The 26,346-nt window shown below is 46.9% G+C and overlaps 1 protein-coding gene across 1 annotated transcript in view; it reads right to left on the bottom strand.

Annotated features, from left to right (window-relative positions):
- Nucleotides 1-5,743: 5,743 nt before the first annotated feature.
- Nucleotides 5,744-26,346, bottom strand: part of MMP24 (matrix metallopeptidase 24) — a gene marked incomplete at both ends in the record, with an annotated part of 41,619 nt that continues 21,016 nt past the window's right edge. The window contains 5 exons of the mRNA XM_082292571.1: nucleotides 5,744-6,081; nucleotides 7,363-7,629; nucleotides 8,542-8,680; nucleotides 10,006-10,220; nucleotides 21,383-21,544. Coding sequence (XP_082148697.1) covers nucleotides 5,744-6,081; nucleotides 7,363-7,629; nucleotides 8,542-8,680; nucleotides 10,006-10,220; nucleotides 21,383-21,544 — 1,121 coding nt within the window. The remainder of the gene's footprint in view (nucleotides 6,082-7,362; nucleotides 7,630-8,541; nucleotides 8,681-10,005; nucleotides 10,221-21,382; nucleotides 21,545-26,346) is intronic.

Below are 26,346 nucleotides of genomic sequence, written 5' to 3'. Positions count from 1 at the left end.
TGTTGGTCACTAGAGATTATTTTGCCTTAAGTCTTGCACCAGTGTCCTGCTGCACAGCAGTTTGTTTTGGCACGACATACGCTGCCCTCTCTTTCCACACTCCTGTTCAAGTGGTGTTTCTGCTCTAGGTACACATAAGACCCCTCTGTATGTCCAATACCAAAAATACAGTAGTTTACTTGCCACAAAATAATTCAGAAGTCATCACCTGCTTTTTTGCCCCCACTTGCAGCTCTTCCCATGGGATGGTGATTCTGAAGTGATCAGCTTGGATAAAAATGAGTTTTTCGGTGTCAATCCAAGGGCTTTTAACAACAACAGTATGGGAGTCCCTGGGGCAGTGTTTGACCTGGTGTCACCTGTGCTGCTTCTGAGGCACCTGCAAGAGAGCCCAAAAGGCAGACTGTTGCCAGTGTAATTTGTCCTGCAGGAGTTCACCTCCTACAACGGGAAACTCTTGGAAGTCAGCAAATCCCAATGGATTTGGACCACCTCATCTGGAGTTACCTTGGAGACAAAGGTTAAATAATACAGTTCTAAGCAGTCACATAATCAGTCAGAGGCTACAGATTTGGGAGCTTCCTCATGAAGAGCTTGGCCTGTGTCAGATGGAAAGCAGCTGTAGGTGCTACTTTTGGGCAGAAGATAGTAATTTCTTTCTACACAGCTGTTGCTCAGTGATATCTCATTTCAGTTGCTTTCCTGCTTGTCCATTAGGGGTGCACTGAAGGCATAGAAGTGCCTCTATTTCCCATCCTGAGGCTAAGAGGAAGCTGTCACTTGTCTCCACACAGCTGCCTTGCTCTCAGCTGGGTTCTGAGGAATGATGACCTGAGGGCTGTACAGGCAGAGCTCTTTTCAGCCCAGGTGCTTTGGGCTTTGTAGAAAATTGAGTAAATTTCCATTTTTGTTTTACTGTCTGGATGTTCAGGGAAGGCTTTGTAAGATTTGGCTGATAAAAGGTTACTCCTTAAACTTTAAAATAAAGATTGCCATGATCATCTCTAATCAGATATCAACCCTTTGATATCATGCACCACCTGTCCTGGCACTGACTCCAGGTCTCCTCTCAGCCTGTCTCAGTATTTAGAGTGAGAAGCTGCTTCCCTTTGGCCACCTCACAGGGCTCAGCTTTTAGGTGGAGCAAATGTGATACCTGTTCTGAACATGGGTCTGTGGGAATTCTGAACTAGTGAGATGGACCTGTGTACAAGGAAAACAAACTATAATAAAGAATGGATTTAGAAACATGGATTGTGAGAGAGGATAAACGTGGTGTTTCAATGGCAAGTTGTGTCTCAGAAGACCTGTGCAGCTCTTGAAGGAGTCCACAGGGATAGGGAGAAGGTCTCTTGTACTGTTAGTTGTATTCTCAAAAAGCATTTGGCAGGATTTTGTGCCCAAGGCATTTAGGGACCTTGGGTGAGTGATCCCATGGAATTAGGGAAGCCTTCTTACATGTCTGCTTTAGGAAAGGCAGTGGATGAGGGCAGGGAATTGTGGCCACACTGACTTTGACTAGTGAGGATGAGGACTGGACAGAAGGGTAAATTTAGTGCAGCTGAGTGTGAAGTGAAGCACATTTGGTTAAGAATCCAAATTTCACCCCGTAGTGGTGAACTCTGGGCAGTACAAGAGCACATTCCTGATGGAAGGTCCATATTGGAATGGATGTGCTCAGGCTTCAGCAATGGTCAAGAAAGCAAACAATGTCTGCAGCTAATTAGGAAAACAAAGCCCAAACAGCTCAAAGCAGCATGAGCTGTAAATCCATGAAGCATCTTTAGCCCGAGCACTATGTGTAGATGAGATGCAAATATTGCACAGTGGTTGCCAAGCGTTTCTGCAAATAGGTATTTTGGGGTAATGCTCATCTACATTAAATTTTGGGTCTCAAGAACTCCAAAAGAAGCTGGGGAAAGGAGAAGTGAAATTCTCATGGTACTGCCCATTACTTCCCCTGAGATCCTGCCCTGCAGTGCCAGAGCTGGCAGGAGCAGGGTGGTGAGGAGGAGGCTGAGCACAGCAATGTGCCTCAGCAAGGGTGAAATGAGCCCAGGTGAAGGGTTACAGAACAGCAGGTGACAGGCCCTTGGCATCACAGCCCGAGGCACAAGCACAGTGACTGACCAGCACTTCACTGACCCTTTCCATGTACTTTCATCTCCAAGGCAACACACAATAAAATCAAGTTGTATGTCCCCAGAGCTGGGCTCCCACAGGTTCTTGGGATTCTTAAAAATGAAATTGCTGAGCTACAAAGCTGTGGGTTACAGACCACGGCTAAAGCCATCTGGCACCTTTGCCATCAGGCAGTGGAAGGCAACACGTGACTTCAGCTGCTAGGAAGGGTTGCAGGAATGATCTGAGGAACTGAAGGTGTGCTGGACAAACAGGTGATACCATGAGAAGGGCTGGAATCTAGCCATGGGATGAATGTGACAGGAGGGAGAAATGAAAGTCTCATAACTGGGTTCAGTGAGGTCTTGGGGTGTGTAGCTGTGTGTGCTTTAATGGCCAAAAATTTTCATCAGGATCCTTTACAGAGGTTTTTAAACCTCTGAGTCCTCACGGTGAGGTAAATCTTGAGGTTTAATGACTAGTTATAAGTTAGGAATAATTAATCTGCCTTAGTGGAGGACCAACTTTTGTGAATGTAGTGATCATGTATCCCAGCAAATGTCTAAATTTCCTGGGATGATGAGCCTGAATGGTGATGAAATTATTCAAAGTAGTCAAAAATTGGAAAAAAACCAAATAGGATATTGAGTGCAGTATAGTGAGCGTGGCACCCTGGCAGCTTGTCCAGGGTGTTCCGGGGTCCCTGGGCTGTCCAAACCCCCGTGCTGCAGAGCAGGATCACAGGAATACACTTAGAACAGCCTTTTGCTTGTGAGAGTTGAATCAGCACTGCTGATCCCTGCTCCCCTGTGGGAACAACATGTCCTGCACTTCTGGACAGGAGCTGGAACACAGCCCCTGCCTACAGAGAGCTTTGGCCAGGCTGATGGGCAGCGAGTCCAGTGCTGCAGCACAGCACAGGATCCCAGCAAAGAGCTCAGGGGTGGGAACTGTCCCTTACACAAAAAACGTGTTTGTGCCCAGATCCAAGTTACACTAGGACTGTCCAGGGGCTGATCATAGCAAAACAGAGATGATAACGAATGGGATTGTGCTGGAGGAAAGCTGCTTACCCCCCTGTGGCTGCAGAGTGCTGTTCTCACTCCCTGAACACCTCCTGCAATACCTCACCCCCTGGAAACTCCAACACCGTAACACCTGCCTCAGGGCAGGTAGAAAAGGCCCCGAGGTATTTCTGTGGCTCTGTGGAGCAGCAGCTGAGGCTGGGTTTTGGCAGCCCAGGACAGCAGCTGAGGCTGGGTTTTGGCAGCCCAGGACAGCAGCTCACCTTGCTGCAGCCGGGCACACTGCTCAGCCTCCAGCGCACCCAGGCACTGCACTGCCTGAGCAGCTCATTCCTTGGACAGGCCAAAACCCTACCTTTGCAGCAGGGAGGAGAAAATATAAACAAACCCAGACATGGCTCTCCATTGTAAATTTTTTTTTAATTTTTTTTTTTTTTTAATGATGGCTGTTGGAAGTTGCTCAAAGGCTTGGGCTGTCGCAGTCCCGGCGAGATGGCAGCGTACAGATGAGAGCGAGGTGCCACGTGGCTGTGGCGTCCGTGGTGTGTGTCCCACCACACCTCTGGTACACAGAGCAACGCGGAGTAGCGTGGGGGTGTCTGATCAGTAGCTCTGACTTCGTTTGGTCCTTCGCACTCCCTTCACCCATCATGAGACGTTAGCACGTTTTGTCACTACAAAGTTTCGCATCTACGAGCTTCTCACTTACTTTGTAATATGTTGGTAATAGTTTATGTTTAAACACAATAAACAGCTTGGCTATGGAAATCAGTTATGAAGGACAAAATACAATTTGAAACCACGCGTTAATGCAGTCCTAGTGGGCTTCACCAGACGAATCTATGTGTCTATCCTGCTTCACCAGAGCAATATTTGAGCACTAATTAGCAATCCGGAATGCTAACAATCTCTCTGCTGCTTCGTTCCTCATTGTAATTAGGAATAGCTTTAGCATGTTTGTAGTCCTTGGGGTTTTTTTTCAGAGCTGACATTATAAAGCTGTACTTTTTCTATACTAAGTGGACATTCTGTGCATTGCACTTCCATTGCACTCAACAGAATTCAGTTATAGGCAGAGGGTTTAGGTTAATCACCTGTTCCCCAGGGTGAGCAGGCAAAGCAATTCCTGTGCTGACATGGATGGCACTTCTGTACAGTGCTGGACTTCACTGTTACACTGCGCTGCAATAGACTCTTCCACTCTTATTCAACATGGTAAAAATATCAGCATCAACATGAAAATCAAAAGTTTATGGTTAGGGCACAATGTCCTGAACCACTTACAACTGTAAGAGGAATAAATAGAAGCTACTGTTGTAGGAAGAGATCTGTGGAAAGTCACTAGCTGAAAGTTAAGGTGGTTTTTTTGCCTTTACCTGATTTTTATGGCTCTGTCAAACATGGTCAACTCATTCTACTGTGTGGCATGCTTCCTTTGGTCCTTGCCAAATATTTGCCTGTGAAGACGTGAGCGAAACAAAAAATAACCCCCAATTTTGAAGGCATACAATGTTTGTAACATCTACAGGGGTTGGATTTAGTTTTATAAACAGGCCTAATTCTTACTGTACCTTGATTATTTCAGCAAAATATAATGACAACCTCACTCCAAACAAACATTTCCATTCTCCTGAAACCCAACGTACAAATTCCACAATCTAGTTACACATGCCACGGAACAACAACTCATCTTTTCCCAGCATCTTAACAGGCAGAGTGCAGTCTGCATCTATACACATTCCCGGTATTTTGGTAACCATTGGTTCTTGCTGGCGGGAGCTTAAACCAACTTACATGACATTTAAATATTTCTTTCATGAGTGGCTCCCAAAACAAAAACCATGATTGTTTTTTGGTTGTTTTTTTTATTTTTAGACCAAATTACTTTGTCTTCAGATTGTCCCAGTCTAGGGCTTGATGTTGCCAGGTGTCTGTTTGGTGCTTCTTGAGCTTCTGCTCCACACTCCGGTACCTCTTTGAGTGCTCGGTGGTTCCTTGTGCACTGTGCTGAGTGGCAGCATTGATTAGTTATGAATGTACAAAACATCTGACCAGCAGGTATTGGAAAATTGTATCCAGGCAGATCCCTGGATTTTGTAATAAACTAAGAAGATTTTTTAGAATGATTCAGCATCAGAATGTCTTCTGCTTATGACACTGAAATTGTTCTTGTTCATAGATTTCATGATCTTAATTCATTTATGAGACAGCTATTAAAAAAATGGTTCTGTTCAGAGGTGGTTTAGCTACACTGGAGAATGCTGGGTTTAACAGGGAGCACTGGTGCAGGGAACTGAAGGAAGTTTCCCAGATCAGTTGAAACCTGTCTCGAAGACTCTGGTGCTGGCAGAGCGAGCCAGTGGATGGCACCGCGACCGGCAGGTGACCAAAGCAGCACGAAGGAAGGAGGCTCCACACTGCAAGGCTGCCTGCCTGTATTTTTTCCAGTTTTCCTGCTTATTTCCATCCCAGGGTGTCCAAAACTTGTAGGTCACTGAAGTAGTTTTGTTTGGTAGGCTTTTCAATGCATTTTCTCTTTTTTGTGTGTGTCCATAGTCCTCATCAGCTCAATGAGTTGAAATGTGCAGCGGGCTGTGTCATACCCATTCCTGGACAGGTCTTTTGTAGTACACAACATTTTGCTGCACCTCTTTGTTTTTAAACTGGAAGATTGTGTATACCAGGACAAGGATACACAGGGACAGGATGCAGGGGATCACCACTGCGATGGCATTGACAGTGCTGGGCACGTCGTTTATTGTCACCATGATATCCACGTCGTCGTGCGGGAGGCGCCGGTCCTTGCTCCGCTCAACATCCTTCTGGTTACAGCCCATCCAGTCCCTGAGGATCGACCTGGGGTAGCCTGGCTCCACACTCAGCCGCTGGTTATCAAACTTCCAGTACTCTTTCCCTTTGTAAAAGTAGGTGTAAACTAGGAGACAAAACAAAGAGTATTTCTCACTATTTCCGGTTAATGAGCTGTGCTTGTGGAAGGACATTAAGGGAGCCTGGACAACTGAAACTAGCCACTACCTAAGTCAATAAAACACTTTTATCCAGGGCATTCCCAAGCCATTGTAAAGTCGACGTGGTTTTGGAGCTGGGATTTAAAGGAGAAGCTATAACCCTGGCTTGTGTGTTCAACATTGCCCATGGAACACCATTCCCCTTGGCCAAGACAAGCTGAGAATTAAAAAACAAAGCCCTACTAACTTTAAAGGAAGGGTTCTGCACTGAGTTATTTTTTACTACAGCATCTGTAAAGATGTGCTCATCATTACCAAGTGATTAACATCATCTGCAGGGTGCCAACATGTGCCTGGGTGTCAGTGTTTGGAAAAACACCAGGTTTCTGTTCATTCAGCCTGAGGGAGCAAATGCTGAGTAAGATGAATCCTTTTGCCACAGAATCACGAAGATTTGGCCTGTGTTAAGGAGCAGTGCTGTCCTGCTGCTAATAAAAGGGTGATGCTTTATGCTACATGTTGTTTGAAGCACCTCTCTCTCCCCAGATGACTCATTTTCTAATGACTCTCAAGTTATTAGAAAAAAAGGAAAGAGAACAGGAGAAGGGAGCTGTGGTGAAAAGTGCTGGTCTCCTGCACTGTTGCCCAGCTTAGCTGGTCTCACTGCTATCCTCCAGCCTGGCCCAGCCCTACAGCCCTCCTCTCACACCACAGCTCCAGATTTGAACACAGCCTCAATGGCACAAGCCCCTTCTGTTGGCTCTTTCCCTAACTGGAGGAGGAGGAACTCTTCAAATCAGAGAAAGAAATGTGTTGGAAGGAGCCTCTCTGGAGCTCCAAGCCCCTACTCAGAGCATAACTTCAAGGCTAACTGCTAACATCAGACAGGTTGGAGCCTTCAGCAGAGAGCCAGAGCTCACCACAGGTAAATTAGGAGGAAATGTAACTTCCAGCATCCTCAGAAACAGGGCCCAGGAAAAGTTTGGTCTATTGTGGCAGAAAAATCCCATTCCCTATGAGCTGGATTGTCATAATGTGGTTTAGCAGCTGAGGAGGTGTGTGGGTTGGGACAAGGGTCAGGAAGGATCTCAAACTGCTGCTCCTCACAAAGCCCAGATGACCCCAGGGCTTCTGAGGCTTGATTCCTGGATCAGAAAATACTCAAAACACTCCACATCCAACCGCCCAGCTCCCAGCACAGACCAGCTCTTCCCGATCTCACAGCTGTAATGACTGCAGACACATACAGCCTTCCTTGCTGATGAAAGCCCCCTGAGGAGCCTGAGGGATTCCTCTCCACACGGTGATGGGCTTTGGGTATCCTGGGTCCGTTGCTCTCTTGTCCTCGTTGTACCTCCAGTACCTGTCCCCCTTGAAGAAGTACGTTTTGCCCACGGGCTCCCAGCGCAGCGCCGTGTCGATGCCCTCCCGGGGCAGGCAGTTCCCCAGCTCCACCAGGCTGTGAGGGTAGCCTGGCTCTGCTGTCACTTCCTTAAAAACCCAGTACTTATCTCCTAGAGGTGAGTGAGGACACAAACAACAAACAGATTGGCCTGGTTAGGAGTTGAATCGATATGAACCTAAACCAACTGCAGTGAACCATAGGATGTTGAGGGCTTCCAGGCTTAACTGTAATCTGTGAAAAAGCTGCTCCTCCACTTCATTTTGAATCTGAAACCTTATTTCATCTGCTGCTCCTCAGCTCTTGTTTTGGGAGAGCTGTTGAACAGCCCTTTCCCATTTACCTTCTCATGCCAGTAATGATTTCAAAGACTTGTCTCATCCCCTGTCTGCCATCCCTTGCTCAGGCTGAGGTGTTGGTCAGCCCAAGCTTTTTAGACATTTCTGTTGCCTTTCCCTGAGCCTTCTCAAGTTTTCATACAGTTTAGAAAGCTGAGGTACTGAAGCTGCAGACACAAATTCAGAAGCCTGTGGTTTTGTACTGGACATGCTTTCCAGCCACGCTTCCTTGCTCACAACTTGCTCTCAAGTTACAGGATCCTGTTCAGACACTGTCACCATACAAGGAGCTAAAGTGGGTCCCAGCACAAGGTTGGTCATTTTGTCTCTTTAGGAGACGCTTGTCCAGAAATGAGGTTTGGGAGTGCCCTGTACCTGGAGAGGCCTCAGTGCCCTGGTGAAAGGTGTTCAAGGATAGGGAGGGAACTGACACTCCCTGGGAAATAGGAGCTGTTTCTTGTTATCACATGAAAGCCAACTTCCCCTAATTGATCTTAACTCTATACAGAGATTTTCCTGGCCAGGCCAGCCCACACTGAACTGTATTTGAAGGATCAATGTGGCTGCTTGAAGTGCCCCCTTGGAAAAGCACAAGGGTGCAGCGTACCTGTTTTCACCATTTTCATGCCCTAAAAGCAGCCTGAGGTGAGGCAGGAGTGGTTGGCTCATACTGAACTGTACTGTACCTTTGAAGAAAACGAATTTGCCATCAGAGCGCTCATAGGCTGCGTCGATCTTTGCAGGGAGGCCCTTCCAGAACTGCTCAATCTGCATGGGATACCCCTCCTGCACCCGGTTGTTGCGCAGACGCCAGAACCAGCGATCCTGAGAAAACCAGAAGCCTCTTGAGACTGAGTATTTTTGTCTTGCAGTCAGACCTGGCTGGGTCCAGCATCCAGCACTGCTAATTCTTGCCTAGGCCCCACAACCATTACAGACACAAGTCCTGCTTCAGGTGACAGCTCTAACCCAGCCCAACACTGTCTTCAGTGTGGGAAGTGCTCTGGGGGAAGGTGGCAGCCCAAAGGGGGAGATGTTGATTGATGGTGCTGTGAAAAAGGGTGGAAAGAAGGAGAGGGAAAAGGAGCAGGGGGAAGAGAGTCCACAGCTGTAAGCATTGTGACCTCTCCATGTCTTGTCACTGAGGTGTCCTGCTTGTCCTGGTACAGTTGAAGCTCAACTCTCAGAGGCCAGGAGAGCCAGACAGCCTGAACATTACCTGGTGACTGTGTGAAACACACAAGGTCTGAAGGCACAAAGGAGTTATGAAATATTCCTTTAGATATTAGATCATTAGTTAAAGCTGCAGTGGATGCTCAGGGATGAGCATGAGCAGGACAGAACCTGTGAGACTTCTCCCAGATACCATCCCAACCTTCAACTAGTTTCATTTCAGGAATATTCTGCAATTGATGTGGTTTGTCCATTTAATAACCCTCAATATATCTCTCTCCACACTTCATACCCATTGGGCAGAGTGAAAGCTACTGGTATTTTGGGAAGGGGATCATGGATGTCCATATTCAAGGCACCCTAATGGGTTATTGAGCAAAGCCTCTCCTTCCTCCCTGGCTGTAGTTTACAAGGAAGGTTGACTCAAACTCCCCAGGTAGGCTGAGTGTTCCCAAAGCCCCAGTTCTGTGCATGTCACCTCTGAGACAACGAGGCTTGTTCCCACAGAAGCTGTGGCTGCCCCATCCCTGGAAGTGTTTCAGGCCAGCTTGGATGGGGCTTGGTCTAGTGGAAGGTGTCCCTGTCCACGGCAGGGAGTGGAACAAGGTGGTCTTTAAGGTCCCTCCCAGCCCAAACCACTCTAGGATTCTGTGGTTAACCGTGGCACTGGTATTGCTCCCTGGCTTTATAGGTGGCTCCTCTCAGGCTTGGTGGTGTCTGAATTCTCTGCCAATGCACCCAGTTCACATTTTGGAGCACAGGCTGCCTGGGCATTTTGTAAATCCCATCAGGCACTGTTTCCAAATATTACAGAGCCAATCTGCTTACACTTCCTTCCAATACTGCTCAGTCATCACCCCCAGAGGAACAGAGCTATTTTCACAGACATTTCAAATCTCACTACCAAATACTTCTATTAACCCTTTCCAGCAAGAAAATGAAGGGAAGACTCATGGGTAAGCGGGAATTCTTAGTACCTTGAAAACAAACATTTCTCCTCTAAAGAGAGCCACAGTATTAAAGTTGCCATCACAGATGTTCGGTTTGGAGCCAGGGAGAGCTGGCCTGTCACCCAGAGGAGGACTGGGAGGCCGTGGCTGTCTCTCGTGTTTTCTTTCCGAAGTGGAGTGAATTCTGCGAACAGGAAGAGTTGGTAAAGGCCTGGTTGGCTCCAGGGGCTCAACAGGAGGACCTAGAAGTGAAAAGGAATATATTTAGTAAATTGGACAAGCTTGGTTTTTCTGTAAGCTTTAAAAGGCTCCAGGCTGGATGGACAGCACTGCCAGGGATTTACATACTCCTGATGCAGAGCTCACTTCCTAGAAATGGGGAGCAGAATGAGATGCATCCACAAGTGAAAACTATCCCAAAACAGACAAGTGATAAGAACTGAAGAAGAGCCAGAATGTTTTTGTAGGTCTTCCCAAGGAGGCTGGAGCTAAAAGGAAGGAGGAGCCACACCAGTCACGTTCCCAACTGAAATGAAAGGTCGTAATCCTTGAATAGAAATGTTTAGTAGACCATAAAAAAAGGCAACAAAAAACCCTAGAAACCAAAGCAAAACCAGAAAAAAAAAAGGTGTGAAAACCAATGCTACATTGTAGGGGAACTGCAGGGAATACTTTATTACAGGTCAGTTACCAATCTGTGCCTTCCCTGACAAACAGGTGTTACAAGGAACCTTATCCCACTCAAGTGATGCCCTCCCAGCGCAGCTCTCCCTTTCCATCCCTCCCCAGCTCAGCTCTGGGATGTGACAAGGCTGCAGGAATGTACAGAGAAATAAAAGTATGAGCGAGTTAGACTGGAGCAGAGGTCTTAAACTGCCTCTGCAGTTTTCATTAACAGTTAGAGGGAAATCTGGACCACATCTCACTCAGAGAGTCCCAGGTTCCTTGTTGCTTCTCAGAGAAGGCCATGAGTTAACATGGCAAGAAACAGAAGGCCACTAGAGCAAGAGATTTCGGTGAGCTTGAGATCTGAAGATGGTTTATTTGCTGGGATCAATTCCATTCTGAGCCTGTAGGACAAACCCCCCGTGGGCAGAATGGGGGCTGCTGTCATGGGTGCTGTTTCAGTGTCACTGTTTCGGGCCAAGGTGCTGCACCCCAGCTGGGGGTGAACACTGGCCCTGGACAAGGCTCATCCTCACAGCCTGGAAGAGTCACCCCGAGCTGGGCACCTGCCCAAAGCCAGGGAAGGGATTTATGAGGAAGGATTGAGGTACCTGTGGAGGCCACACATCTGTGGGGTTAGAAGAGGGTTTTTGCAGATAAACACTTTGAACTGTGCAGTCTGAAATGATGGTTTGGTGCCTGAGTCCCCATGGCAGCTTAACTCTTAAATGTTCCATTTTCAAAGGGTTCCTAAAATGGATGAGTGCTTAACATGTCCTGGAAAGGGGACCAGATTAGGAAAATCCTCACAGCTAATGACAAAGAAGCCATCAGAGAAAGCCATCTCAGTAACTGTCAATAAGGATGTAAGGATCTCGTGTCCAGGTTTCATGGATATTATGTTCAGAAAGTACCACTTGGATGATAAAGTTCAACTTCCTGCAGTACCAGGCCAGAAACCTCCACCAGCGAGTCCTGTGGTGAGCCCAGTGTTTCCAGGGCAGATACAGCCCATTTTCTAGATTTCAAGCATAGAAAATCCTCTATAATGCACAGTCAACTGCTCTAATGATTAAGCCCTATCACAGTTGAAGTCAGCCTTACCCATTGCCTGAGTTTGTGCAGGATTAAATTCAGTGTTTTCTTTCTTATGTCCAGCATCTCAACATTTAATCATTTATAGATTTTGATGGGAATGCTTTTAAAATTCTCTTCAATGAACTAAATAGAGCAGTTCCTTTGGTCTGTTGCTGCAATGGATTTTGGTTTCAAGGTCTTGAGACTAACACCTCTCTCCTGAAGCTTTTCAAATGGATGACTGTATTTATTCAAGGCAATTTGTCCTCATAACACTTTGTACCATATGCAGTTATTAGCAACTATTTGTATTTACTTTATCCCAGAGCTTTAATAAAAGACATCAGATACTGCTTACAGAAATACTTTAGATGAGGCTTCTCTGATTATGATTACCCTTGGAAAGCTGTCTACATGAAATGGATACAAATACTATACTGATACTGTGTATTTCTCATCCCCTCCCAATCTTACCTGGTCAGTGCCCAGTGTTTTAGCTGACCATAGAATTTCCAAACTCTGATACTGCTACTTCCAGAGACCTGTGGATTTTCCCCAGATGGGATGCAGCCAAGGTCTCCAGACAGTGCCTGTGACCTGAGCAGCAGGGCTGGACCAGGCAGGGTGGGCACATCCACAGCAGTGCTGCAGTGCAGCTCAGGAGGTGCTTTTGGAGCCTGGTCCTTGCAACTGCTGTGCTTTTGGTCACACTCAGGTTCATTAAATACATCCTTTCTGGACCAACCCAAACTTGAAGATGCATTTCTTGAGCACAATCCAGGATGCTGCAGCTGCAAACAGGCACCACAGGGCACAGCAAGAGCTGACCCACAAAACCACCTCCTTCTTCAAAATATATACACAGCAGGTGTCTCAGTCCTCAGGACCTTATTTATTTCACACCATCCCTGTGTACTGCTGGTTCTCCACATGTACTGCTGCTATTCTTGCTGGCAGCCACTGACACTGTCTGCTCCCACACCCAAAGGACCTTTCTGTGGTGTGAAGCAAAGGCACCTCCCCAAGGGCAGCAGGTCAGCTGGATGTCTGGCACAGGCTGGAAAGCTCCTGAAGGCAGGACTGAGTTGGTACAGTGGGACATGCACAGCTGGGAGTGGGGAAAGAGGCCCCAGACAGACCCTGCACAAGGACAGACAGGGTTCTGGTTTGTTCACATGGGAGGGGGCAGCAGGGTTCAGCTCCTGCCTGGAACAACTAAAGGAGCAGGAAGTTCACAACCAGTTTTGGATGTCAAAAATGGCACTTGGTGCCAGTGACAGAACCCAAGTAAATGAAGTCTGAAAACCAACAATTTACATGCTCAGTGAGGAAGGAAATGCCTGCTTTAGGAAAGAGAAGTTTTGACTGGGACCTAAGCAAGGGGACAATAATTGGTGATTTACTGAGCACTGCAGACGCTCATTAAACAGCAGAATGACCCCTTCCCTCCTGTGCTGCCTTCCCCATGGCTTTCAGTGGATGTGGTTGGTAAATAACACTGGAAAACCTCTAATGCCTGTCCTACTTGACAGGATTCCCCGGCCAGCAGCCTGGCACAAGGGTCAGCTATAGCCCATTGCTGCAGAAACACAGGGGAGGTGTTTGCTGTTCCCTCCCCTTTGCAAGGGGCAAATGCTGCCATGCACTGACCAAGGTGTGATGCCTTTTCCTGGTCTTAAAATCAAGAGGCATACGTGGTTAGAAGGGGAAAAGGGATTTTACCTTGGTATTTATTTTTAAGGATCCTTAGGTGCACACATCCAGGTCATATGCATCGAGATGCACCCCACTGAGTCTATCCCTGTGTCTCTGTGTCTCTCTTCTCTCCCCCCCCAACATTGGGTATAACATTATAGGTTTTACTAATTAGCCTATCTATCAAAGATTCCCCAATGAGAGGCTCAAGTGAGCCCCCCCTCCCCAAGGAACCTTCCCCTGGATGGTTCTATCTTGGTTTACAGAATATGTTCTGGAGAGGACCTTGGGCTCTGGGGCACACTGATCCCTGGCTATGAAGCTTCTAAAATGTTGAGTCTCTTAGCTTGACAAACGAGTCCAAGAATGTAGGCAAAAAGCACTAGGAGTACAGAAGTTGTAAAAAGTATAACAGGGGTATAAAAGAAAAGACAAAAATCTTCATGGCATCAGGTGCATGAAGTGCATTTCTGTTGCCAGAGATGACCACAAGCAGTAAGATGAGAACACGACATTAATTCCTTCTCCCTCTCTTTTAACAGGAAAAAAGGGTGAGACAGGAATAGTACCTAAAAAAAAAAAAAAGATGAATGTGTCTGATGACAAAGAGCCATTGGACACAGAGAATCTGACACACAGAGAATCTGACACACAGAGAATCTGACCATAAGGTGCAGAACAGGCACTATAGTGTTACGCTTTTATGATGGAAATTTAACACCTCCTGCATGACTGGAGTTACTAATCCACTGTCTCTGCACAAGCAAGGACCACCTGTGTACCCAGTCACAGCCTGCCCTGCCCTGTACAGGCAGTCCCATACAGCTCCCCTGTTCAGTGCCCAAGGCCTGTCACAGTCATCTGTGGAGAAGAGGAAAGTTCAAACAGCACCTGCAACCCAGGGGACCAATGTAAAGGTTTTAATTAGCCCTAAAATGCCACTGCAGCCACACACAGAGAAGTGCACGGCAGAAGCAGTTGTACACACCGTGGTCAGGATGGTGCCAAGCAGCAAGGATTCAGATGAACCAGGGATTTGCATTAAGGAAAACATTTGCTAGGACAGTGGAGAGAGATCTCAAGTCAGGCCCAACAAGGGAAGCTGGCCCTGTATGTACTCACTGCTGGCCATGGCCAAAACAGAGCTGAGCACATTGCTCTGAAGGGGGACCTGGCCCTGGCAAGGCTTCCTACACGTGCTGCAGGTGGTCTGCAACCTGCTTGGATGCAGATTTTGTCATTTCACTTCAAATATTCCTCTTACTGTCTTTCCCTGCCAGCCACAGATGTTTCCTTGCTATCTTTCACTCCTTTTTTTGTTTTTATAACCCAGGCCTTCTAATTTATTCTGATGGAAGGCTTGTCTCCTCTCATACTCACATGGACTGCCCTTTTACTTTTAATTGCTGCCTCCACTTTGTCCCTGAGTGTGGCTAAAGGTGGGAGGTGATCCGACAACTGTACACATGAGAAGAGCACAGGAGCACACAGAAAACATGGAAATCCTCAGGTCCAAGTACTACTCAGGCAGAATTTGGTGAACAGGTTTGGGAATGGGAAGCAGAAGCACAGCCTGTGCATTGGTGGAGAAAGATGCTCCCTCATAAGAACTAAGGCACTGCAGAGCCCAACCTGGCACGCAAGCAGAATGAGCAGACCCTATCCATTAGGAAAGCTCCCTGGTCAGTCCCATTTCCAGACTTCATCACAGTAACCTGCCTCCAAAACAGATCAAGGCAGGATGGAACAGGTTTACCAGCAGCACAGATGAGTGTGTGAACAAAGGGTCACTTAAGACGTGCTGTGGTATTTAATACAGGGACTGATCACACCCACCAGTGTGTGACTGACCAGGCAACATCCTCTGTCACTACACTTCCGAGCAACTTCAGAGAATCAGACAGAGGAAAAATATCTAATTAGAAAAACCTGAGTGAGAGAGGTTATTGCATGGGTCTGCAAATGGGCCTGAACCCAGTCACCTAGTTATGATGTGTGATCCCAGCACCAGAGCCAAGTCCACCCATGGGACTGATCCTGCAGCCACTTCCACACGGGAAGCAGGAAAGAAATCTCCTGGAGCTGGAAACCACACATTCTGCAGGGAAGCAACTTGCTGGGACTTTACAGACACTGTGTGGAGAAGAAGTGTTTCTTCCTCTCTATCAGAAGCAAGGCAAAGAATGTCAGAAAGCTTTTGGGTCACAGCAGATCACCTTCAGAGTGTGACTTCCACCACTGGCACTTAGCCTCCTCCCTTCATGCTTCCTCTGTCGCAGACCATCTGAATACCAAGGTGACCTGTGAAGATAACACAGAGAGAGGAGGCATTTAGGAGCCACTGTGTCGATAGTTGAGGACAAAATATAATTGTACTGTCCTCCTGGCTATTGACAGAGTGTTCCCTCAGCTGCACAGCACCTGCCTGGAGGCTCAGCACCTTCCTGGCTCAGCCTGTCCCAGCCAGTGGCTCCCCGAGCCTGCCAGCACAGAAGAGGCTTTGGGTCAGCTCAGGGGAGAGAACCATCCACTTGCAAACAAAGGCCTGTCCTTATCTTCTTAATATTCACTCCAAGAAGAAAACTATCCTCCTGACTGCAGTTATGGTTTGAATAACACAGAGGAGGGTTTTGGTTTGGAAAAGCTGAGCTGCCTGCGTGTTTCTGTGGCACTGAACCAGCTGTCCAGGTACACAGGCAAGGCTCTTCAGCTTAAAATCAAAGCCTACAATCCAAGGGAGCTAGGGAGAGCAAGAGAAACCCACCTGGCTGCTCTGCAGGCTCCAGGGCAGTGCAGAGAGGCCCCTGTTCACACTACATGATGCAGCTGCCAACAAGCCACCTCAGGGGCCAGAGATTGTCCACAAAACTCCAAGTGCAGGAAGGACTCCTTCCCCTCACTCACTTGATAAACTCACCCAGAGAGCAATTCACACTTCTGGGCTCAGCCTTCAGGGCTGAAGTGAATTAAGATGTCCCAGATAGCCTGGATCCTTGCCACAGTGCAGAACAAACCCCAGCACCCACAGAACAACGGGCGGACAGTCAAGGCCCCCATGATCATCACTGGGTGGCAGGAAGGGTTTCTCAAGCCCTTCTCACATGGACATTCTCCTCTGAATGACAACTGCCCCGCAGCTGATAGAGCATTCACCTGGCAGACAAGTGTCCACAGCAGACATCTTTGCTCTAAGCCAAAGGGAATGCTCTCCTGGGCTCTGGAACGAGGTGATTCACCTTGCACTTGGGTTCTCTGCTTTGGGTGCCAGAAAACTGGGTCGAAAATTCCCAGGCTTGGGCAGGCAAATGATGAGAGGTTGGGACTCTGCAAGATGCTCCAGTTTCCTTCTGGAAAAACTTTCAGAAGCCTGACATCTGCTCCACGGCAAAACAGAACATTTTCCTACACTCAGAAGAATCTGTAGGATGAGAAAAGTATTTCCTACCCAGCCATAACACACACCAGTGTTTTTCCACGAGCTGAGAAACCTCCCAAGAGAGATGGGCTCTCTCTCAGCCTCCCCTTTGGCAGAATCCTCCAGGTGTCAGGTGGAGCCCAAGGAGAGCACCAGGAACCAGGCAGCTACTCCCTGTGTTCCAGAGGAATGGCATACAGCAGGTGAGATCTGTGGATGCATCAGAGGTGGAGTCTGATGTTTTCTGCTGGGTTCAACAGAGTCCGTGGACAGGAGGAAAGGTGCAAATGAAGTGATGCAACATAGACAGGGGGTCTGGTATCTCTGCAGCATGCCAGAGATGTGGCACCAGGGCACATCCCTCCAGATTCCTGAGTGCCAAGCATTTGCCTTCCCCTCTCCTATGAGCACAGCACCACGGGACACGGATCCACAAGTCCCAAGTCTTGCAGCTTCTACAGATGAGGTCTTGGATGTTATTTTATTTCCTCCTCATGTACAAGAGGACATTTTCAGAGAACACTTCCAGGTCCTGCATGACAGCAAAGCTTGCGCTGATGGTCCCAGTGCAGTGTCACTACATGGAAATTCTCCACCAGGTCTTTCTGCTGTTCCCTCACAAGCCATCTCACACACAGGTGTAGTTTACAAGGATCTGGGATTGTCACAAGAGTCTGTAGGTTACAAGAATCTCTATGGCTGGCACTGGGAAAAGGGGAGGGAGGTTATGGAACCCGTGCACACTGCACTGGGGAGGCGGGACTGGCAGAAGGTTCTGTTTGCTCATGGACACTGTGCCCTGCTGATCCCCTGCTCCTGGATGTCAGAGCTGGTGTTGTCCAGTTCCTCGGCCAGGGACTAGAGTGGTTTCATGACCACTCTGGACCTCAGGCCTCAGGGGTGCAGCATGTGCACTGACTGGGAGCTCTTCTCTTGAGCTGCACAAAAGATGTGCGAGGCTGAGACTTCCTCAGTGGGATTTGGGATGACTCAGATCTTTGAGGTTGTCTCCTGGTCTACCTTTGAGTGGTTAGGAGACCTCCCCTTTGTGACCCTAGGCTTTGAAAGGCCCTTGAAGGCAATGGCCTGGTTAACCAGCCTGTGGACATGAGTTTCCCTGCACGTCATGTCAAGCCCTCTGCTCCCCAGACACAGTGTCACAAGAGTCACTCCCAGTGAGAGGCTGCTTCATCACCCACTGCAAACCAGTACAGAGAGCAGGACTTGAAGAATAATGGAATCACAGAATCAGTCGGGTTGGAAAAGCCCTCTGAGATGATCAAGTCCAACCCTTAACCCAGCACTGCCAAGCCCATCACTAAACCCTGTCACCAAGTGCCACATTCACACTTTTTTTGAATACCACCAGGGATGGTGGCTCCATCGCTGCCCTGGGCAGCCTGTTCCAGTGCCTGACCACCCTTTTAGTGAAGAAATTTCCCCTAATACCCAGCCTAAAACTCCCCTGACACAACTTGAGGCTGTTTTGTTTTGTCCTGTCACTTGTAACCTGGGAGAACGCCGAGTCCCACCTGCCTGCACCTTCCTGGCAGGACAGGGTGACCACTGCTGCAGTGACCAGTTCAGGCTCAGCTGAGCATCTCTCCTCTCTCCACCCTGCAGCCCTGGATTCAAAACTAGCAAGTTAAGAGGCAACTCAACAGGATATCCAGGGGACCTACAAACTGGTATCATTTCCAGTTCAATTCCTTCCTGGGCATGTCACTTGTGACATGGGCACCTAAGTACAGAGGGAGATATCCTTCTGAAAAACACACATAAAGAAAAGTCTCGGTATTTCCTTGTTTTGTCAAGGAATATGCTACAGGAAGCAGCTCAGGAGATGGGAATATTGCTGACTTGTGTTGCAGCTCTGTCACAAAGGGAGCTGCTGGCCTTGTCCTCAGTAGCTCAAAATGGAAGTAACATTTTAAACATTGACCTTATACTAATCAGCATGAAGCACAAACAAGAGTTCACATCACTACTGGCTCTTTGGGTGAGTTTTGAATTAAATTCAGGAGAAAATAAATTAAAAATTCAACAAATCATTATATGACAGGTCTGGACATATTTAAAACACATTTGAAACGCATCATTCTCAAAAGAAGGAGACAAAATAGACTTCAGCTTTAGTAGAGCCTCTGTTCTTTGTTTTAGCAACTTCAGTGGAATGAAAAATTGGAAGTTTTAATTATAATTATTTTTTTAAAGGATGCTACAGGCAAGACAGTGGCTCTGTGTCTGACTTTGCAGAGTAGTTACTAAATAATACATATTGAGCACATGCTGCTGCACTGTAGAGAATGTCAAAGCAGCAAGAAAGCAGGAGATTTTTGGGTCTGGAGAGGTTCTCTGGTAGATGGGCTTTTGGCATTCCCAAGGCACAACAAAGCAGAGTGGCACTGTGGAAATAAAATGCATTAGTTGAATGTTCCTGCTAAAGCTACAAGAAGGATATTTCAGCAGGCCCTTCTCAGTTGTAAGATAAGATAAGATAAGATAAAGGGCTCTGTTCTTTCCCATTAGTTCCAGGGAGAAACCTTCACCTTCATTTTCCATAATTTCTTTGTGAACCATAAGCATAATACCTGATTTTAAATTCAACTTCATTTTTTGGACTGTTACTCCGTACTAAGGGCCAAAATCTCTACCTGGGGGAAGCAAAGCTCCTGCTGCAGAAGCTTCTCCTTCTTCTCCCCACAGGATGAGTTATCTCTACAACCCCCAACACCATCCCCAGCCCACTCCAGCTCAAAGGCCTCAGAGCCCCATTCTGGGCAGTGCTGGTCCCAGCTCAGCCCCTGCTGATCTTGGCTTGAACCCCAAAAGTGAAGCAGGAAGGTTGTCAGTTCCTTATCTGCTCCCTTTCCAAAAACACATCAGAAAACAGAGAAACCAGTCATTTTTTCTTGATTGCACTTCCACTGTCTGCAATAAATTATGGTTTTTTTCTTTTCTGCTTAATCAAAGTTCACAGGAACTAAATCAACATTTCAAAACAGAAACAGCACAATGACATTTTGCCAGCTTTCAAAAATTAACACTTAGGTCTATTACTTAATGAACATTTAACACTGACTACCACAGCACTTTATTTCAAAACTCTCCAGAGTCTCCACTATCCTGAGCACCAGAACACGTACTATGTTAAAGTATTCATAATTAAACAATACCACAGGACAATTAACATTCAACTTCAGCCTGCTAATGATCAATAAGAAGATGTACCAATGAGACAAGATAGTTCCCCTGGGTGTACCTTAAGCCACCTTATTTTACATGTTGGACCTTGCTTGGATATCTGCCTCACACTGAGGCTGGACTGCACTCTACAAATGCCTGGTTTTTCCCACTGCCCGCACAAGTCAGAGAAATTAGCCCAGAAAGAGACTTTGCCAGGCATCTGCACTTAAATAAATGAATCTCAATCCAGTCACAGAAAATAAACACCAAATCTGGCTCAAACAGCTGAGGTACAGTTTAGACCTCTAAAGTCTTGATGCACTGCTTTAGAGTCTCACAGGTCTTGACACAAATTCTACTAGCAGCAATTTCAAATTCACTGGCAGATCACTGATGCAAACATTGACTAGTGTCAGGCCTGCCACCAACCTCTGCAGCAAGCCCTGAGAAACACCAGCTATCCCACTGACAACCACCTTCCAAGTATTTTTTTCACCTTTAGTTCATACCATATCTGCTCTACGGCTTCTGGGAGCTAATATTTGACTCCAGCTGCACAGTTACACAGCACAACTGCTCTGTGCTGCATTTATTAAGTAACCTCTCTGTCAAACTTACACCTTCCACAAAGAATGAAATCAGGGATGTTTGACAAAACCTGTTTTCTGCAGACTGCCACAGACTGTGGCCACTAGTCTCAGTCTCCCCTTGAGCTCCTAGAACCTGGATTTCTCTTTGGCCCCAGAGTCTCCTTCAGCCAGTAAGTCTGCAAGTTCCTGTCCTCACCCTGGTATTCATGATCCCATCACAGGGCACCACATCATCTGCAGCTCCTTGGTTTTTTCCCATAATCTCTCTGCCCCTTTTCCCTATTTTTCTTGAGCCAAATATCTTTGTGACACACGCTGTACAATACGTTCAGCTGGAGATTAAAAGAAGCAAAGTGTTCCCTAAGCAGATCCAAACTTTCTTTCCCTACCTTATATATAACAGGAAAAAAACGAGTGCATAAATACTTTTTACCTTTCCTTGATGTTGCAGGCTCTTTGCATTCTTTCCCTTTATTTGCACTGGTTGTTCTTAATGGACAAACCTTGGGTACAGCAAAGCCTGTTTTTCCCTTTGCAGTCCTCCTTGATTTGGGGACACAGTGAGGGATGAAGCAGCAGTGGGATCACAGAGGTTTGGTTATCCTGACTTGTGCAGTCATCTGGTACTTAGTCCTGGATCAAGGGCTTTAAACAGTTCCCCACTCAGCTCTGGCAGGAAATGCAGCCCACCATCTGCAGGCATTTGGGGGCTAATTGTAAAATAGTCTCTAGGCTCAAACTTGGTGTAAGTAAAGAAGTAGATAGGGTTGCTCACCGTAGATTTTCTGAATTCCTTGCAGGTCATCCTGGGGCAGTTTGAAGTTGTGTGTTTCCATGTACTGGTAGAAAGGAGCCATGATAGCACTGGGATCATTGGAGTGTTCCAGACCCAGTGCATGCCCCAGCTCATGGACTGCAACCAGGAAGAGATCGTTCCCTGTGGGAGGAAGGCACAGCCAGGTTAGCACACAGCCACGGCCTGAGGCCATCCCAAGCCCCTCTTGCCCATAAAGCCAGAAGCAAATGCTTTGCTCTCCTCCTGCACAGCAGGTCACAGTGCCAGGGTCAGCTCCTGGAGATGGTTTTAGTCCCAAAAGTCTGCACAGCCTTTAGCCATTGTCATGGAATGGGCCAGAGGCTGCCAGGCCCAGACAGAGCAGGTAAAACAGGCAGTGCCTGCAGTGAAAGGACACTGACTGTAGACTCTCTTGTAAAGAATTTACAGAAAATGGCCAACAAAATGGTCACTCTGATACCACCGGCTCCTTATCTGAGTGCTGCCAGGAGAGGTGAGAACACAGACAGTCTGCTAATCCATGGTGGGGTGGGTGCTTTGTGCCCCTTCTGGGTCCTCTGGTGCTGTGCTCTGATCTGCCCTGGACCAACAAATTGTAGGGGAGGTCTGAAGGCACTTGGCAAGGCAGGAGGAAGGACAGAGAAGACCAGGATAAGACCCACTGTCCCATGTGGGCAGCCCCATCTCCTCCAGTGCAGGCTCTTCAATGTGCTTTTAACTCTGCTGGACCCCTGGCACTGCCATGTGTGCAGGAGCTGAGCCCAGGTAGCTCCGACCAACACGGGGAAAAGGTTGGGTTGGATCCCAGTGGTGGAAGACAAAGGAAGAAGGAGGAAAGAAGGGTCAGGACTCTTCCTGACAGGAAGAGGAAGGGTTCAGGAGCCCTGTCTGGTGCAGAAGCTGGGAGGAGTGCAAAGTAGGGGTACCTTCAACTCTACAGGCACACATTCCTCTTCAGTCCCACGGGTCTGGGACCCTCATCTCTTTGATCTAGTGTGGTCCCTGGATGTCCTACTCCATAAGGGCACTGGAAAGTGACCCAGGCAATGCTATGTAGGGATGAAGACAGAGCCAACAAGGACTGATGTAAGGGTCTCTTCACGGCAGCAAAATGCCTGAGCCCTCAATTCTGCCTCAATTTGGGCTCCTCTGGTTTTGTATTTTTTTGGCAAGGCAGAAACCAAGAGCACTTGCAATCAGACACTTGCAATCAGTGTCAGGGGCAGTTCAGTGGCTGCTCTGCAGCCTCTCCAAAGAGCTTCCCCACACCTCCAACTGCCCCTGCCTTGGAGGTACCAAAGCTCAGCTCTGTGCACAAGGCTGAGCTCTCCCTGAGACAGGAGTTGCAACAGTGACTCGCACAGAACCATCTCCACTTTTTAAATAGTTACTGCTTCACTGTTGCCCATAAAAACATGACAGAGCAGTTTCAGGGGTCTGCCAGTCTCCACAGCAGGGAGCTTTGCCAGCATCTGAAGATACCTAAAGTCAGTACCAAACAGTGCTTCCCCAGCCACATGTACCACACCAAAACAGTTAAGTGCTCTAAACATTTGAGTTGGAGGGTGAAAGCATCTGAATACACAAGATATATAAAAATATACAAATGCATTTCAAATAAATTTTCAAATACAAATGTCCAAAAACATACTTAGCCTAAAATGTTAGAATTTCTGTATTTGGGAAATCCACATGGAGAGTTACTTAGTTATTTTTTTCTCATCTGTGGCTGAAAAACCTGGTTTGTGCAGAACAAGTCAATACCATGTCCAACAGCATAGTATAAAATGCATGAAGTAGTTTTATGCTAAAGTTTGGAGGACTGATCAGGGATTTTCAAAAACACTTAAGCTTAGAAGCAACACCCAAATTCCAAACAGGAATCAGAGATTCAATGTAGTCTTGCAAAATTGAATGGACTCCTGTATCACCCTAAATGCTCGTGAAAGCATCATTTTCACTGCTACCACAACTACTCGCATGTGGAAGTCCACGGCAAAGGTCACTCAGTACAGAGCTGACCTCATGAGACTCTGCTCATCACTCACCACAGGCTCACAGGCTCTGCCTGTGCTCAGGGACATCTTCCTTCACCTTCCCTCGGTGGCATTGCTAAAGTATCTGCAGTATTTGTGCTGCCAGCAGGTCTAGAACTTTTCTCTCTGTAAATCTGCATATAAATTTATGGAAGTGACTTGCCTCTATGTCCTAAACCTTTACCAGGAACATAAGATCAGGCACTACCTTAAGCTAAATTAATTTTTAACAGCTTTCAATCACTTGTTGCTGCCCAAAATAAATGCCAGCCCACTTTACAGGTGGAAAACAAATCCCACAGACTCACAGGATGGTCGAGGCTGGAAGGCATCTCTGGAGATTGTCTAGTCCAATGCCCAGCTCAAGCAAGGTCAAGTAAAGCAGGTTGTCTTGTCAGGTTTTGAATGTCAAGTTTCTCGTACTGGGAAGCCGTGCCCAGGGCACTCCAGATGTGCCAAGCAGAAAGGAAGGACCATCCTTGCTGGCACTGACCTGCTGGCAATGTTCTTCCAGAGGCAGCCCTGGATGCTGTCAGCCTTCTGTGCTGCTGACTCACATTCAACTTGCTGTCATCCAGGAGCCCCAGGTCCTTCTCTGCAAAGCTGCTTCCCAATCTCTGGGCCACCAACAAAACCCAGGGGCAGGGCTGTGCATTTCCCCTTGCTCACCTTCCTTAGGTTCCTGTCAGCCTGTTCCTCCAGCCTCTCGAGGTCTCTGAACCACAGCATCACTAGGCAGTGTTATCAACCACTCCTCCAAATTTCCTGTCATCTTCAAACTCACTGAATGTGCACTCTGCTGCATCACTAATGTCATTTCATCAAGGTATTACAGTACTGACCTCATGCAACCCCTCTGACACATATCCAGAACATCTCCATCTTGTGGTTACTGCAGCTAAGGATATAACTCATCTTCACAATACCCACATTTCTTCAGGTATCAGGTCCAGCAGATCATCCTTGTTTGCTCCTGGATCACCAGTAAGACAAACAGTAAGAGTTCTGTGATAATCAGCAAGCCCAGGAAGATGGAGGCTCATTCCTGAAGAAGTACCTCAACCACCATGGTGGTGTGTATTTCTTGTCCAAACAGCATTCCTGAAAGTGTTCATCTTCTTGGAGCAAGGTTCAGATGGAGACCTAACAGCCTAGCATGATGCCTTGCTATGGAAACATGGTCAGGCAATGGGATAGAGCTCCTTAATTTCCTGTTCAACCCACTCCCCCAAGACCAAGGAACATGAAAAACTTGCACTCACAGTATCCCAGCTACCTGGGTAAGACAGTAGGGCGAAGAAGGAACTGACTCCTCTTGCTCTGTACTTGCAGGAAACAGTCCCAAGAGAAATACAACAATTTTTGCTCATTTGCACCATCTGTATAAAATGAACAGGTCTGGTCAGAGACCTGCCTGAGCTTCCTCCTTCCCAATTCTCAGGAGGCAGCCAAAACTCCACCAATAAGCACCAGAGTGAGGATGACCCTGTAAAACTCGGGGGAGTAAGTTGGTTCACTGAGTAAATTAGTTTGACCTGCTATGCTAAACATAAAGAAACACAGTTAATTTAGCTTTGAAGTTGCTGATGTGTTTTCTTTACCAGAACAATGTTATCACCATGGAAAATGACAACTGAGGACACACCTATAGCACTATAAAAGCATCCTCCTTTATCATGAATGCACTGCTTACCTAACATCCAGATCAATGGCTCTATACAACTTGAAACACAGGTTTAAGTTGAATTTTCTTAATTAAAAGCAATCTGTGTTCAGGATAAACCTCATTAGCTGGTGTGCTCCCAGCTCAGCTAACTTACTTTAGATAAATTGCAATATAATCCCCTATCAAACCCAGCTCTTTGGTGAAAGGACTCTCAAATTGTTTGTAATATTCTACCTTTCCCTGCAGAGTTAGGAAACACATGGTTTTATTGCAACACAGAGAACACTGGAGTCATAGATAAACTGACTTATGTATGAACTTCCTTCAACTCTCAAACTCCATCCCTCCTGATTCTTCGACTTTTAATCTTCCTCTGGAAAAACCATTCCATAGGTAACAGACATCTTGAGACAGATTTTCTTTGTGAAGTTGCCAGCACATGCCTTCTTGGACAGTTTCATTCCTTTTAACTATGAAAATCCATATCAAAACACTTTATTTTGCTAAGTAACTCACTGAAAAATTGCTTTAGGTCAGTGAAGCCACTTGCTGAAATGCCTGTCAGTTCACAGCAGCAGGTCATGGGGACTCCACTGTGGCACTGCTATCAGTTACTGCCATCAGTGTTCACCCCTGAGCACAGCTGTGAGTGTGGGTAGGCTCTGGAGAGCACACAGCACTGGGGACTGTAAATCCAGGACACAGCTTCTAAGATAACTGAAGTACAAATAATATTGCATATCAGATTGACAGGAGAAAAGAGACTGAATCTCTGCTCTTTGTCGTATTAGTTTTATACTTTATGAACTGTATCGCTCTGCCAACACATCTACATATTGCAGTGTACTCAGACACAATTCAAAAGACATATGAAGGTTGTATTTTGAATTTTTATTAAAGTAAGAATGATACTGAAGAAGTCAGATGATTGTGTGTGACAATAGCATGCCTCAAGTAATTACAGAAGAGATGGTGTGAACTAAACATGCTTTAAATACAGTAAAATGAGTCCTTCCACCCCAACAGCCACATAGAAACTGTTTCCAAAGCACAACTTAAAGAAGCTTTAGAGCTACTCTAAGCTATGCCTTGGTTCTTGCATCTTCAGACCTGGCAGGTCTGACCTGTCCAACAGAAGAACATGTCATTTGTCTGTGCTCCTCCATTCACCTCCACAACATGCTCTGCTCAAGGAAAGCTTTTCAGTCTTCTGAAGACCCTGAAGAAGGGGTGATACTGCT

This window comes from Coloeus monedula, assembly GCF_965178545.1.
Source record: "Coloeus monedula genome assembly, chromosome: 17".
NCBI lineage: Eukaryota > Metazoa > Chordata > Aves > Passeriformes > Corvidae > Coloeus > Coloeus monedula.
This window is presented reverse-complemented; position numbering and strand designations above follow the sequence as displayed.